Source organism: Octopus bimaculoides, chromosome 7, assembly GCF_046866305.1.
Source record: "Octopus bimaculoides isolate indiv1 chromosome 7, ASM4686630v1, whole genome shotgun sequence".
Lineage (NCBI taxonomy): Eukaryota > Metazoa > Mollusca > Cephalopoda > Octopoda > Octopodidae > Octopus > Octopus bimaculoides.
Window position 1 is genome coordinate 19,044,164 of NC_142934.1, and position 14,629 is coordinate 19,058,792.

General features: G+C 35.7%; 2 protein-coding genes and 1 non-coding gene across 3 annotated transcripts; all 3 read left to right on the forward strand.

The window, feature by feature from the left end:
- The first annotated feature begins 678 nt into the window (after positions 1-678).
- On the forward strand, positions 679-872 carry LOC128248445 (U2 spliceosomal RNA). Its single transcript, XR_008264674.1, has one exon. It is a non-coding gene; the product is annotated as a U2 spliceosomal RNA (small nuclear RNA).
- A 1,775-nt stretch (positions 873-2,647) lies between these two features.
- LOC149134590 (uncharacterized) lies at positions 2,648-7,742 on the forward strand. The gene is made up of 2 exons (XM_089354901.1): positions 2,648-3,399; positions 5,263-7,742. Exon 2 carries the CDS (start codon positions 5,620-5,622, stop codon positions 7,384-7,386), a length of 1,767 nt encoding a protein of 588 aa, XP_089211027.1. The 5' UTR covers positions 2,648-3,399; positions 5,263-5,619; the 3' UTR covers positions 7,387-7,742.
- A 1,724-nt stretch (positions 7,743-9,466) lies between these two features.
- Positions 9,467-14,014, forward strand: LOC106881358 (uncharacterized). The gene is made up of 2 exons (XM_014931716.3): positions 9,467-10,559; positions 11,489-14,014. Exon 2 carries the CDS (start codon positions 11,850-11,852, stop codon positions 13,539-13,541), a length of 1,692 nt encoding a protein of 563 aa, XP_014787202.1. The 5' UTR covers positions 9,467-10,559; positions 11,489-11,849; the 3' UTR covers positions 13,542-14,014.
- Positions 14,015-14,629: the final 615 nt, after the last annotated feature.

Sequence of the window (14,629 nt, forward strand, 5' to 3'; positions counted from 1 at the left end):
AGTCATGGGTGGGACGTCTTCTCAATGAGAACTGAAATGTTAAAATAACAACTCGATATCACACACAAGGTTGACCTGACGCTATTGTAAATATTTTGTACTCGTTTTGGGATTGAACTTGGTGTCTCTTCGTTTCAAGTAAACTTTTCTCGTTAGCAAATAACGAGCTAACCACTATGAGGACGCTCGAGTTGCTGGAAATAACAATCAAAACAAAACATTCAACGGTAACGAGGAAGACATTGATCGTTTCAATTATACATCGGTTATCGGTCTAGGATAAACTGTTTGAATATAAGATGGGCTGGTCATGGGTGGAACGCATTGATAACAGATCAGCTTGTTCGTTGCTTTAAAATCTACGTCAGATAAAATATTTGTAAACAAAAATTATCAACAGTGCTGCCCTCTATTATGATGACGTCACATGTCTACTTTTAGTTACTGAATTTATACAATGACAGAAAAGAATTTATTGTTATTAAACATATAATATTTAAGAAAACCCAAGTAAAACCTATATAAAAATATTACAAATGGTATAAGGTAGAAAATGAAATGAGTAAATGAACATAAACTTAACAAAATAATTAAATATAAGTTTTATATATAATACATATATCAGTGGCTGTAGTAGAAAGATATAGGTATAAGTATTTCTGAGCTATGGTACAACTTATCGCTTCTCGGCCTTTTGGCTAAGATCAAAGTGTAGTATCTGTTCTTATCAGCTTAATATCTGATACGGTCCCTATTTGGGACCATCGATATTAAACTGATTTTTAGAACGAGGCGAAGAGTTAGGGGCTTGCTCCGCCTTTGCCACGGGTTGGCCTGGTATAGCAGTACTTCCAGGATTCAGCCCATCTCCCACCCGGGAGATATAAATAAATCAATAATAGACTAATACATTCCCATCCCTGAAATTTTTTGGCTTGAGGGAAGCCCACTGTTTTGTTATTCTCTCCCTCTCTATTTTGCTTAAGAGATGACTACATTGGGCCCCTTATGTTGTCATTTCGCTTATATACTTTTTTTTACTTACGAATAACTTTGCAAATCCACCCCTATTTTTCTTGCACAAGTAATGTTGACACCCGTTTTTTTATTTGGGGGGGGGGGGGTTTATAAGCAAATTTGCAGTTATTGCTTTTTCAGCATTTAATGTTCGATATATTTATTCAATTCTAACCGTTATTGTAATCATATTTGTTATTATTGACTAAAATCATTGCTGTAATTATCATTGATTAAGATCTTTTCTTTTACTGGCACTCACATCACAAAAGTGAGTGTAGTGGCTTCATGTAGGCATGGTGGGGGTTAAATTTCACTTACAGTAAAACAATAGTTTTTTTCTGTGAGTGACAGCAGTTACATTTACCAGATGCCTTAGCTAAGCAAAATAATGTATCTGCCACTTGACCCTTCCAGGCCACCAAAAGTTAGAATTGGGGTAACAGGTACCACCAAGGAATTCTATTGTTCTCAACAATATGTCTATCCTCCTGGCTAGTTTTGCATAGTTGTAAATACTAGAATTTGGTAAGGAAAAATCAATTAGTGAACAGAGACCAGCTAGAGTCATGGCCACAAGCAGGCAGCCACTAAAGAAAAACAGCCAGAGGGAGAAAGGTTACAATCAGATAAATATGAGGCACAACTTCCCTCGACTAACTTTCTCTAGCTCAATTTCTTCTCTCACATCATTATCTATAGACTACTATTATGAGAATGTATACACACATACAGGCCAAAATTAACTTTCTTAACCTCACATGCTCTTTCAATTATATCACACCTGCCTGTTCAGGTTGAAATTAACTTTCTTAACCTTGCATGCTCTTTCAATTATGTCACACCTCCCTGTTGAGGCATGGCATTATATTAACGGTAAATAAATATTTCTTTACAACTTCGATCAATGTTCTTTGTTCAGCTTGCACATTGAGTAACAGTATTATTCATCCTATTATATGGTTACAAGGCGTAGACAGTATGCTGTAAACTGGTAAAACAAAAAATGCATGCATTCATAATGAGATAAGACAGATAATGAACTTCACATGCAAAGACAGGGTCAAGAAAATCCTTAACTTCGAGAAAGTTAACTCTTGAACATGAAAAAGTTGTTTGTGCAATGGAACCTCCACTAGATTGGACAAATCCAGAGAATGAAGGAATCCTGGTTGCCAAAACAACACTATTCACAGTTGTGTAGAGATATAAAAAAATTAAGGAAGACACTGACTGATGTACAAGAATGTGGTTAAATGTAACAATATGAGACCAGACATCATTACTTAGAGTTGAACCAGAGCAGTTGAGGACAAGATCAATTTATTTCTGATATGATTCACAACCTTTCATATAGACAAATATCTTTGATTATAAATGGAGTGCCTATCATGATGAGAAAAATTAATGTGATTGGTTTTTAGATCAATCCTAATCCTCAAATGTGTTCCAGCTATGACCATGTCGGATTAGATTATTCCAATTTGTAGCTAGCACTATGCTATTTCAATGTTAAACTTAAGATTTAGGTTAATCAGTTGTACATTTTCAAAGATCCACAAAATCTTTGAGAGAAATGCATATTCATTAGTAAAAAAAAAAAACAGAATTCACATAAGCAATTACTAAGATATTCCACAGTGATATGGTCTCTTCCCTATGTGAACACATTTATGGCAAAATAATGTGCCACTGTGTGAAAATATTTAACAACAAATATTATGTAGAAGTCTGGATATCAGTTTTCTTTTGCTCACATTCCTTCGTTACTCTTTCTCAGTCTCACTGAGCGAAAACACCTAAAGCTCCACGAGGCTCCGGCAGGGGATGGTGGCGAACCCTGCTGTACTCTTTCACCACAACTTTCTTTCACTCTTGTTTCCTATTTCTGTTGTCTGTAATTCAAAGGGTCAACCTTGTCACGCTGAATATCCCCGAGAACTACACTTGCACGTTAATTTCACGAGCAGGCTGTTCAACTGGAACCCTCGTCGTCGTAAGCGACGGAGTGCCAACAACAAGACGATTGCCATGTCGCACAAAGACAGGTTGCTACAAAAGGAACGTTCAGGAATTTTCTTCTGCAACTTAGGAAGAAACTAGTAAGGGAAGTAAATAGCGTAAAAGAGAGTTACTTTTCTTGATAATTGGCGAAATACTTTTTCGCTACCATCTTTAGTACAGTCAGTTCTTTGTCAACAAGCGGTCTTTGTAATTGACAGCACAACGAAACATTGATGTTGCTTTTATTGAGATTTGGTTGTAGAGAAAAAAAATTCAAAAATAAGAAGTTGAGAATTAGCAGAGTTTGTTCTCGCAGACTTCATGTCTGACTGTAAGAGGACAATCATATATACCAAATATTCGAACAACATTGATTTTGTAAGTATTATTAACATACATCAGCGTTAACTCGTTTTCTTTTCTTAAGATTTACCAATGCCTATTTCTTTTGATATTGTATTTCGCTAAGTTAGTTCGTTGATACGAAAATAAAGCTGTTGTACGGATGGATCAGGCGTGATATGTTGTATTGTCTCGGACTAAGATCTGTTGCTATGTGCTACCCGAGTCCATTAGTAATATTTATATCTGTAATAATTTCTGTTTCCCTAATTGAACACATATTGTTTCAATATATACTTAACATCAAGAATGGTTAACGGTGGAATATTTCGAAATTGTCGCCGATACAAAAATATTGCAGTAAAAAAAAAAAATATCTCAGCTTCATAACAAAGTAACGTTTTGAAGATTTTTATGGTACTACTAAAGCAGAGTGGTCCCGGTCGCGCGTCCGCGCTAGCTAGTCGTGAGTGGTCGATCCTAACCCTAACCCTATCCCTAACCCTAACCACATGTATTCATTTACACACGCGTACTTTTTGTAGGATCGACCACTCAGGACTAGCTAGCGCGGGTGCGCGTTCGGGACCACTCTGCTTTAGTAGTACCGATTTTTATTATATATATACTAAAAAGACAATATCGTTATATTTCGGGATTGTCTTTTTCTTTTATCCCCCTCCCCCTTCAAATAGCTTTCGATAAATATCAAAATGTATCAGTCAACGTTATCAAGAGAGATGACTTACTTTAATACAAAGGAGGATCAACAATTGAGACTGATCGGTGATAATAATCCTTCCCCGAGTCATATAGACTCATAGAACCAGTTTCCCACATTCTGGACCAGGCGATGAGCAAAACACTTCATTTCACGTTGCCCCAAGTCCACTCAGCTGGCGTCTGGTCTAGGTGTGGAATATATACGCTACAGAACCAGGGAAACCGAGCCTATGAATCTATATGATTCGGTAAGGCGCTTTATGGTTTATAATCATAGTAATTTCTACTATAAGCACAAGGCCTAAAATTCAGTGGGTTATGGACTTGTGGGTTACATTGATTCTAATGCTCAACTGTAATTGTAGTTTTGGTACAAGACCAGTAATTTTGAAAAGAAGGGCAAGTTAATTACATCAATCTCAATGCTTGACTGGTACCTATTTTATCAACCTGAAAAGGATGAAAGGTAAAACCAATCTCTGCTCAATTTGAATGTAAAGAGCCAAATGAAATGCTGCTAAGTATTTTGTCTAACATGCTAACGACTCTACCAGCTTATCACTTTGATAATAATAATAGTAATAATAATAAGAGTACTCAGAGAGCACAAACTTCTCCCAAGACAACACCAACGTCCTCTCAACGATTAGCCAGAGATGATTTTTAAAATGAGAATTTCTGAGATAAAATCAACTGCTCTCATAAACAAGAATACTAAAAATGAACCCGACCGCTCTCAAAAATTGAGTAAAAAAACAGGAAAAATAATTCAGAATCTTTGTCCAGTACTGGATTGATCCCAAAATCTAATCAGTCTGTGCCAGTCGTGAGGCCAAACATTCTTGAAAATTTAATATGAATCCATCCAGCAGTTCTTGAGTTATCTTGTCCACAGACAAACAAACAAACAAATATGACTAAAAACAATACCTTTGCCTTCATTAAGGTGGAGGTAATGATGATGATGTAGATAGTTGTGTAATGGCTCAAGTATTCAGCAGTTGTTGCTCAGATAGAGTAGTGTGGTTTGAGAAAGACTCAGATGTTGTATTGTTTGGGGTTACATATTGACTGTCTTTTTATGTCTATGGATATTCTCACTCTCTCTCTGTCTCTCTCACTGTTTTCAATTTTCATTGTATCTTGATATTTATAGTATACCATCTTCCATTTCAGAGTTTCACAAGTCTTTGAGATGAAAGTTTCTTATCCAAGATAAAGCAAGAAATTTGTCATATTTTGAAACCACAAATAATGAGTGAAATACATGACTGCGTTTGCTATTCTATGATTAAAATGTGAAATATTTCTTCTGAATTGGTTTAAAAACAAATTGAAAAAAATTGATGCCACATTCCAGTGTCAACTAGATGATTTTGCATCCATGTTAAAATTGAAGAGTTGATAAACAGCTTCTGGTGAATTGTATACTAGCTTTTTCATGTCCAAAATTAACTGGAGAAGTGGAATTAGTTTAATATATTTCTGTGAAAAAAAAGGTGTTCGAAGACCAGAGAAGCAAAAGAGAATATCATGGAAAAAGTATCATATGAGAATCAATTTCTTGGAGAAAAACAGCTAGAAAATATTGATTTCTCTCAAGAGAAACAGGAGGAGGCAGAGAATAAACCCTACTGCAGTGACATTTTTACGACAAAAAATAATTTAAAGCCAAATAAATTACTTCACTCTGGATCAAAGTTTTATCAATGTAAAGAATGTGACAAGAATTTTACAAGAAACAGTTCTTTATATCGGCACCAACTTATTCATACAGGAGAGAAGCCATACCATTGTGATATCTGTGGTAGAAAGTTTTCACGGGAGAGCAGTTTACGTACGCATAAGTATACTCACACAGGTGATAAACCATTCCAATGTGATGTTTGTGGCAAAAAGTTTACTGGAAGTAGTGATTTAACTTGTCACAAACGTACACACACAGGAGAAAGGCCATACCAGTGTGATATTTGTGATAAAAGATTTATGGGGAATAGGGATTTATCTCGGCACAAACGTATCCACACAGGAGAGAGGCCATATCACTGTGATATCTGTGGTAAATCATTTTCTAGAGATAGCAATTTATATCGACACATACGTATACATACAGGGGAGAATACCTCATGCCAGTGCAATATTTGTGGTAAAACATTCTCAGACAATGCTAACTTAACCCGCCATATACGTATACACACCGGAGAAAAACCATACCAATGTGATATCTGTAATAAAACATTTTCCTTACGTAGTGGTTTATTTTCTCACAAACGTATTCACACAGGAGATAAACCATATCCTTGTGATATCTGTGGTAAATCATTCTCCACTAGCAGTAATTTAAATAGCCATAAACGTAGTCATACAGGAGAGAGGCCATACCACTGTGATTTCTGTGATAAAACATTTTCTATGTGCTCTAGTTTGTCTAATCACAAGCATATACACACTGGGGAGAGTCCATACTGCTGTGATATATGTGGTAAAACATTCTCTACAAAAAGCCATCTAAATAGACACCTGCATATTCATACTGGAGACAGCTCTTCATACCAGTGCAATATTTGTAGTAAAACTTTCTCAGAGAGTACAAATTTAACTCGCCACATACGTATTCACACAGGAGAAAAACCATTCCGCTGTGGTACCTGTGATAAAACATTTACTAGTAGTGCAAGTTTATCTTACCACAAACGTACTCATACAGGAGAGAAGCCATATCACTGTGATATCTGTGGTAAATCATTCTCTGTCAGCAGTAATTTATATACCCACAAACGTACTCACATGGAGGAGGATCCAAATGATTGTAATACTTGTAGTAAGTCATCAGTTAATAGTTTATATTCACATAAATGTACTCACACAGGAGAGAAACTGTATCACTGTGATATATGTGGTAAAGCATTTTCTATGAAGTGTAGTTTATCTAAACATAATCGTACTCACACAGGAGAGAAACCATATGGTTGTGGTATCTGTAATAAACGATTTTCTAGAAGTAGCTCATTGTCTACTCACAAACGTTTTCACACAGGAGAGAAGCCTCATCGATGTAGTATCTGTGGTAAATCATTCTCTGCTGCTAGTGGTTTATATTTCCACAAACGAACTCACACAGGAGAGAAACTACACTATTGTGAAATTTGTGGTAAAACATTTTCTATGAGCTGTAGTTTATCTAACCACAAACTTACTCACACAGGAGAGAAACCATATCACTGTGGTGATTGTGATAAAACATTTACTTACAACAGTTCTTTGTATCATCACAAAAGGATTCACAGAAAGGAGAAATAATAATTGAACTATACAATAATACATGGAAAGAGTGAATAGAAATACTTACAACTGTTGACAAAACTAATGTTACATATAACATGTTAGTCATTCTACACTATATGTGTATAGAGATTTTTGTATTTCTAAATATTATTTATTGCACCAGTATCATTAAACTGTCACTATAATTTTGTTAAGTTTTTACCATTTTTCTACTGATATTTATTAACATTAAAAACATTTTTGTTCCTCTAATGGACTACAGTAACTAAAACCCTAAAGCTGGATAAAATGGCATTATATGAGAAAAATTAAAGGAATCACTCAAATCTAACTTTCTATTCCTTTTAATTGAAATAAAACTATAAAATAACGGTTTGTGTTACTTAAATTACACTTTTTAGATCTAAAGAGTTTATTGATGTTGTAGTAGCAACCTGTTAAACTTTTGTTTTAAAGGCTACAATTATGTCATTGTGGATGTTTTAATCATTATCATCATCATCGTTTAACGTCTGCTTTCTATGCTAGCATGGGTTGGACGATTTGACTGAGGACTGGCGAACCAGATGGCTGCACCAGGCTCCAATCTGATTTGGCAGAGTTTCTACAGCTGGATGCCCTTCCTAACACCAAACTGGTACTTATTTTATTGACCCTGAAAGGATGATAGGCAAAGTTGATCTCAGCGAAATATGAACTTAGAACATGAATTTGGATGGAATGCCATTAAGTGTTTTGCCCGGTGTGCTAACAATTCTGCTAGCTAGCCATCTTACACTTAGAAAATATTAAAAAGGAAGAGGCGCTATTTCTGGGAAGTCTATAAAGTTTTTACTTACTGGGTCTGGTGGAAGAGGCACTACCTATGGCTTTCACAAGCTCTTCTGGACTGGTGAAGCTGTTGCTGTGGTCCTCTTGGATATTTATAAATTGACACCTACAAGAAAAACATGCAAGGAACTCTAGTAAATCAACACTCTGAGAAAGAATGACTGGATGTTATGATTAATGTCAAGCCTGGTGGGTTGGACACAACCAGAATGATGGAAAGGGGAGAGGCCAGTGGGACTGGAGTATCTTAGAGGAGGTAGCATGAGCCTAGCCAGCTTCAAATAGCAATAGCCATTGTAGAAATGGTTGAAAGGATGGAGAGAAGAGACAATACACCTGTGGACCATAGGTTTGCAAGTTCTGAATGACTTGTCAGTCAGTTGGGTGATCTTTTTCTGGATGTGATCTAGAATATCTGAACAGAAGCAACACCATCCCAAATGTGAGAGTAACATTCCATTGTGGTTCTCATATGAACCTTGTAAAGTATCAATAATTGTTAGGGTTTGAAGCATTTTCTGGTCTTGAAAATGGGGTCTTAGCCTTTGCACTTTCTCTCACTCTTACTTCCTATTTCTGTTGTGCCTGTAATTCAAAGGGTCAGCCTTGTTACACGTGTCTGTGGAGTGCTCAGCCACTTGCACGTTAATTTCACAAGCAGGCTGTTCCGTTGATCGGATCAACTGGAACCCTCGACGTTGTAAGCGATGGAGTGCCAACAACTCAAACATTCCGAGTTCAATTTCTGCTGAGGTCTACTCTTCCTTTCATCCTTTCATGGTCAATAAAATAAGTACCAGTTGAACACTGGAGTCAATGTAATCAACTTACTTCTACCCCAAAATTGCTGACCTTGGGCCAAAATTTGGAACTAATATTGGTTTCTAACTTAGGCAGAAGGCTAGCAATTTTCGGGGAAGGGATTAGTTGATACCATCGAATCCAGTCCTTGATTGGTATCTTATTGACCCTGAAAGGATGAAAAGGAAAGTTGACCTTAGTAGGATATGAACTCAAAATATAAGAGCCAGAATAAAAATCACATTGCATGGTGCTCAAAAATTTCTGCTAAGCTACTGCCCTTAAGATTTCTTATTTAGGCACAAAGCAAGCACATTTGAAGTGAGGTGGTTAGTTGCTGCCATCTGTAGTGGCACGAAATTATAGCCACCATTGAGGAAGTACTATTCTGCGCATGCGCAGGGGACTTCACCAACGGAAGCCCCTCGAGTGCGCATGCGTAGTAAAACTGGTACTTAAACAGTGAGTTTCATTTTCTCAGTGAGTTGAGGACAGACCTTCTACGTGACAACTCATCGCTCCTCAACAAAGCACTCTTCACCACGATGCCTTCGATGGTGATAGCTACTTGTTTCTCTGACAGGCGTCAAGGAAGCCCTTAACCTTCCATTACCAAAGTACAACCTAATCAGCGGCTGCTAAGCTGAATGACAGGAATTGTGAAACCAAGCATCAAGAAAAAATAAATCTTATTTTCATTATGTTGTAAAATTGTTCTAATGTCTCTTCATATATAATGCTATTGAAAGGTGATAGAGAGAGACTAAAGTCTCTATGACAACTATCAAACTTTTACACATCGATTCCAGTACACAAATAGTACTTATTTTATAGACCCAAAAGGATGAAAGGCAGAAAAAAAAATGCTGAATAGATGATGTAATATATTTTACCGATGCTCTAACGATTCTGCTAGTTCGCCATCTTTAATAATTTCTGATTTAGGCACAAGGCCAGCAATTTTGAGGGGAGAAGGGTTAGTCAATCGATCGTCTAAATTAACTGATACTTCATTTTGTCGACGCTGAAAGGATGAAAGGCTAAGTTGACCTTCGCAGTGTTTGAATTCACAATGTAAAGAGCTGGAAGGTACCTCTTGATAATCCTTTCTGTTATAGACACAAGGCTTGAAATTTTGGGTGAGGGAGTTATACGATTACATCGACCCAGTGCTCAACTGGTACTTATTCCATCGACCCTGAAAGGGTAAAACTCGGCGGTATTTGAACTCGGAATATAAAGAACTGGAAGCTATCTTTAAATAATGACAGATATTTTACGTTAAATATTTTTGTCATAATATGAACGGCATTTCAAACAAAGACAGGACGCTTAAAAAGAACTATTCTTTTTTTTTTTTTTGTCTGCTGCAGAAACAGAAGGAACCAAATAAGGGAAGTAAATAGCGGGGAAAAGAGTTACTTCCCCTCGCAGCTGGCGAAACCATCTTTAGGTTCTGTTACATTGTACATTTAGCAAGAGGTTCGTAGTTATTCTTCAGTACAGCAAACATCGATGTTTTCATCGAGATTTTGTGATCGAGAAGATATTCAAAAGTAAGTATTTGGGAATTAGCACTTTATTTCTCGTAGACTTCATATCTGACTATGTGGAAATCAAACATATTTCATCTTCGGACAACACTTTTGTATTATTAATATCCACCAACGTTAACTAATCTTTCTTAAGTTTTACCAATGCCTGTTTCTTTTGATGTTGCATTTCGCAGAGCCAGTCTAAACACACACACAGAGGAAAAAGTTTACTAACATAATCTGATTTAGTCTAATATATAAAGTATATATGAAAGTGAACTTATCAACAGAAAGAATAAGTATCTTCGCTTTGTAATATATTTCCCTGATTTATAAATCCCTGAATTATAAACGTGTTGTTCTCTTCTGCTGTGGCTTCAACTAATATATTATCAGTCCTGTGGTAATATTGGCGCAGGTAAATGGGATATTGGGGGGGCGGCGGTTCTTTTTTTTTTCAGGAACCCACTATATCGAGTGCGGAGATTCCGAATCTGCATTTCAAAATTTAAATCCCCCTTCCCATCAAATTTCTTAAATTTTCACTTTAAAAAATTTTTTTGGCAAAATACGTAGAAAAATATGGAGATTATGATTCTGAAAAAAGATTCTGTAAAATTTCAATTTTTCAAAAAAATAAATTAAATAAACACCCCTCCCCTCCGCTCTATGACAAGAAGTGAAATTAAAGTGTTTTCTCTCTTAGTAGCATTATAAGGGCTCCAGGCAAACCAATGCACCGAGACCTATTGTTTTTATTTATTGGCAACAAGTCACAGCATATATAGATCATAAGTGGACCCTATATCTATGAGGGCCTCCAAGCAATTTACCTTAATGTCTTGTCTTTTCTTAATGAATATTCTCTCTCATTCTATTTCTAAATTTCATTGTCTCTTTTTTCTGATAATTTTATGTTGACATTTATAGTATACCATCTTCCATTTCAGAATTTCACAAGTCATTTCAGATGAAATTTCTTATGATACAACAGGAAATTTGTCAGATTTCGAAACTACAGACAAGTAATGAGGGAAACATGTGACTGTGTTTGCTTTTCTTTGATTAAAATGTAAAATATTTCTCCTGAATTGCAATTTATAGTAAAGAAAGAAAGAAAACAAAGAAAAAATTGATGCCATATTCCAATGTCAACTAGATGATTTTGCAAACTTGAAAAATTCAGTAAATAGCTTCAGGTACATTGTATGCTAACTCTTTCATATCTAAAATTAAATTGATGAGTGGAGCAAGTTTAGCATATCTTTGTGGGAAAAGTGTTGAAAGACCGGAGAAGCAAAAGAGAATATCATGGAAGAAATATCATATGAGAATCAATTTCTTGGAGAAACACAGCTAGAAAATATTGATTTCTCTCAAGAGAAACAGGAGGAGGTACAGAATAAACCCTACTGCAGTGAAATTTTTACGACAAAAAGTAATTTAAAGCCAAATAAATTTCCTCACTCTGGATCAAAGTTTTATCAATGTAAAGAATGTGGCAAGAATTTTACAAGAAACAGTTCTTTATATCGGCACCAACTTATTCATACAGGAGAGAAGCCATACCATTGTGATATCTGTGGTAGAAAGTTTTCACGGGAGAGCAGTTTACGTACGCATAAGTATACTCACACAGGTGATAAGCCATTCCACTGTGATGTTTGTGGCAAAAAGTTTACTGGAAGTAGTGATTTAACTTACCATAAACGAACACATACAGGAGAAAGGCCATACCAGTGTGACATCTGTGATAAAAGATTTATTGCAAATAAAGATTTGTCTCGGCATAAATTTATACATACAGGAGAGAGACCATATCACTGTGATATCTGTGGTAAATCATTCACTCGCAATAGCAGTCTATATAAACACTTACATATTCATACAGGGGGGAATCCATCATTCCAGTGCAATATTTGTGGTAAAGCATTCTTGGACAATACCCATTTAACTCGCCATACACGTACTCACACAGGAGAAAAACCATACCAGTGTGATATCTGTGATAAAGCATTTTCTGGAAGTAGTGGTTTATTTTCTCACAAACGTATTCACACAGGAGATAAACCATATCCTTGTGATATCTGTGGTAAATCATTCTCCACTAGCAGTAATTTAAATAGCCATAAACGTAGTCATACAGGAGAGAGGCCATACCACTGTGATTTCTGTGATAAAACATTTTCTATGTGCTCTAGTTTGTCTAATCACAAGCATATACACACTGGGGAGAGTCCATACTGCTGTGATATATGTGGTAAAACATTCTCTACAAAAAGCCATCTAAATAGACACCTGCATATTCATACTGGAGACAGCTCTTCATACCAGTGCAATATTTGTAGTAAAACTTTCTCAGAGAGTACAAATTTAACTCGCCACATACGTATTCACACAGGAGAAAAACCATTCCGCTGTGGTACCTGTGATAAAACATTTACTAGTAGTGCAAGTTTATCTTACCACAAACGTACTCATACAGGAGAGAAGCCATATCACTGTGATATCTGTGGTAAATCATTCTCTGTCAGCAGTAATTTATATACCCACAAACGTACTCACATGGAGAATCAGAACCACTGTGATATCTGTGGCAAATCATTTTCTGTAGCTAATAGTTTATATGCACATAAGCGTACCCACACAGGTGAGAAACCATACCATTGTGACATATGTGACAAATCTTTTTCTGTGAAGTGCAGTTTAACTAACCACAAACGTATTCACACTGGAGAGAAACCATACTCTTGTGGTGTCTGTGGTAGGACATTTTCTAGGAGTAGCTTTTTGTCTACACACAAACGTTTACATACAGGAGAGAAGCCATATAGCTGTAATATCTGTGGTAAATCATTCTCTGCTGCTAGTGGCTTATATTGCCACAAAGGAACTCATACAGGAGAGAAACCACATCGCTGCAAAATCTGTGGTAAATCCTTCTCTTCTGCTAGTGGTTTATATTGCCATAAACAGACTCACACTGGAGCGAAGCAACACTGATGTGATATCTGTGATAAAACATTTTCTATGAGCTCTAGTTTATCTAACCACAAACATTCTCATACAGGGGAGAAACCATATCATTGTGCGGTTTGTGGTAAAGTATTTACCCATGACAGTTCTTTATACCGTCAGAAAAGAATTCACAGAATGGAGAAATAATTGAAATATACAATAAAAACTCTATGGAAACAGGGAACAGAAATACTGCTGTATGACTGTAGACATAACCTGTATGTCATTACACACCATAAGCTACATATGGATATGTTTCTATACATTATTTATTGCATTAGTATCATTAACATGTTGCTATAATGTACCAATAAATTTTTTACCATTTTGTTTTCAGATTAGTCAACAAAAAAAAAAGAAGAAATCTTGACTTGTAAGTTACAGAATAAATGTACATCTGGTGTACTACAATAACTATCACCCATTATTTGAATAAAAGAGCTTTGTATGAGAAAAAATAAGAGGAGTCATTAAAATTTACTTTTTATTTCTTTTAATTGAAATAAAACTTTGACTATCAGTTTGTGTTATCTACATCAGGGGTTTTCAAACTTTTTAACTTGCGGACCCCTTTATATTTCAGGCTTTACCTTAGGGACCCCCTTATAAACGCTTATGAAATTTATACATAAATATTTGCTTAAAATAACATATATCTTTACATTTATTTATTTAACAGTATTTAACAAATAGGTTTATTGTTAATTAAAAGATTTCGATTAAAAAACATATAAAATCAAATTGCCCATAAAAAGTATTTGCTGTCCACGGACCCCCTGTGGTCCGCGGACCACAGTTTGAAAACCCCTGATCTACATCACACATTTTTAATCTGAATATTTTGCTACTATACATGTTGTAGTGGTCAACTGTAAACCTTACTGCAGTTTGTTGCAGCAAATGGAATAACATTTTGGAACCACAAGTTATGTTTAAATTTACCAACAATGATACTTTTTGTATATATATGTGGTTTTGTTGTATCTGGGGAGAGCCATATTGTCTAAATGCCTAATTATCATATGTATGAACTGCTAACTTAACGGTAAATTTACAACTGCTGAGATAATTTT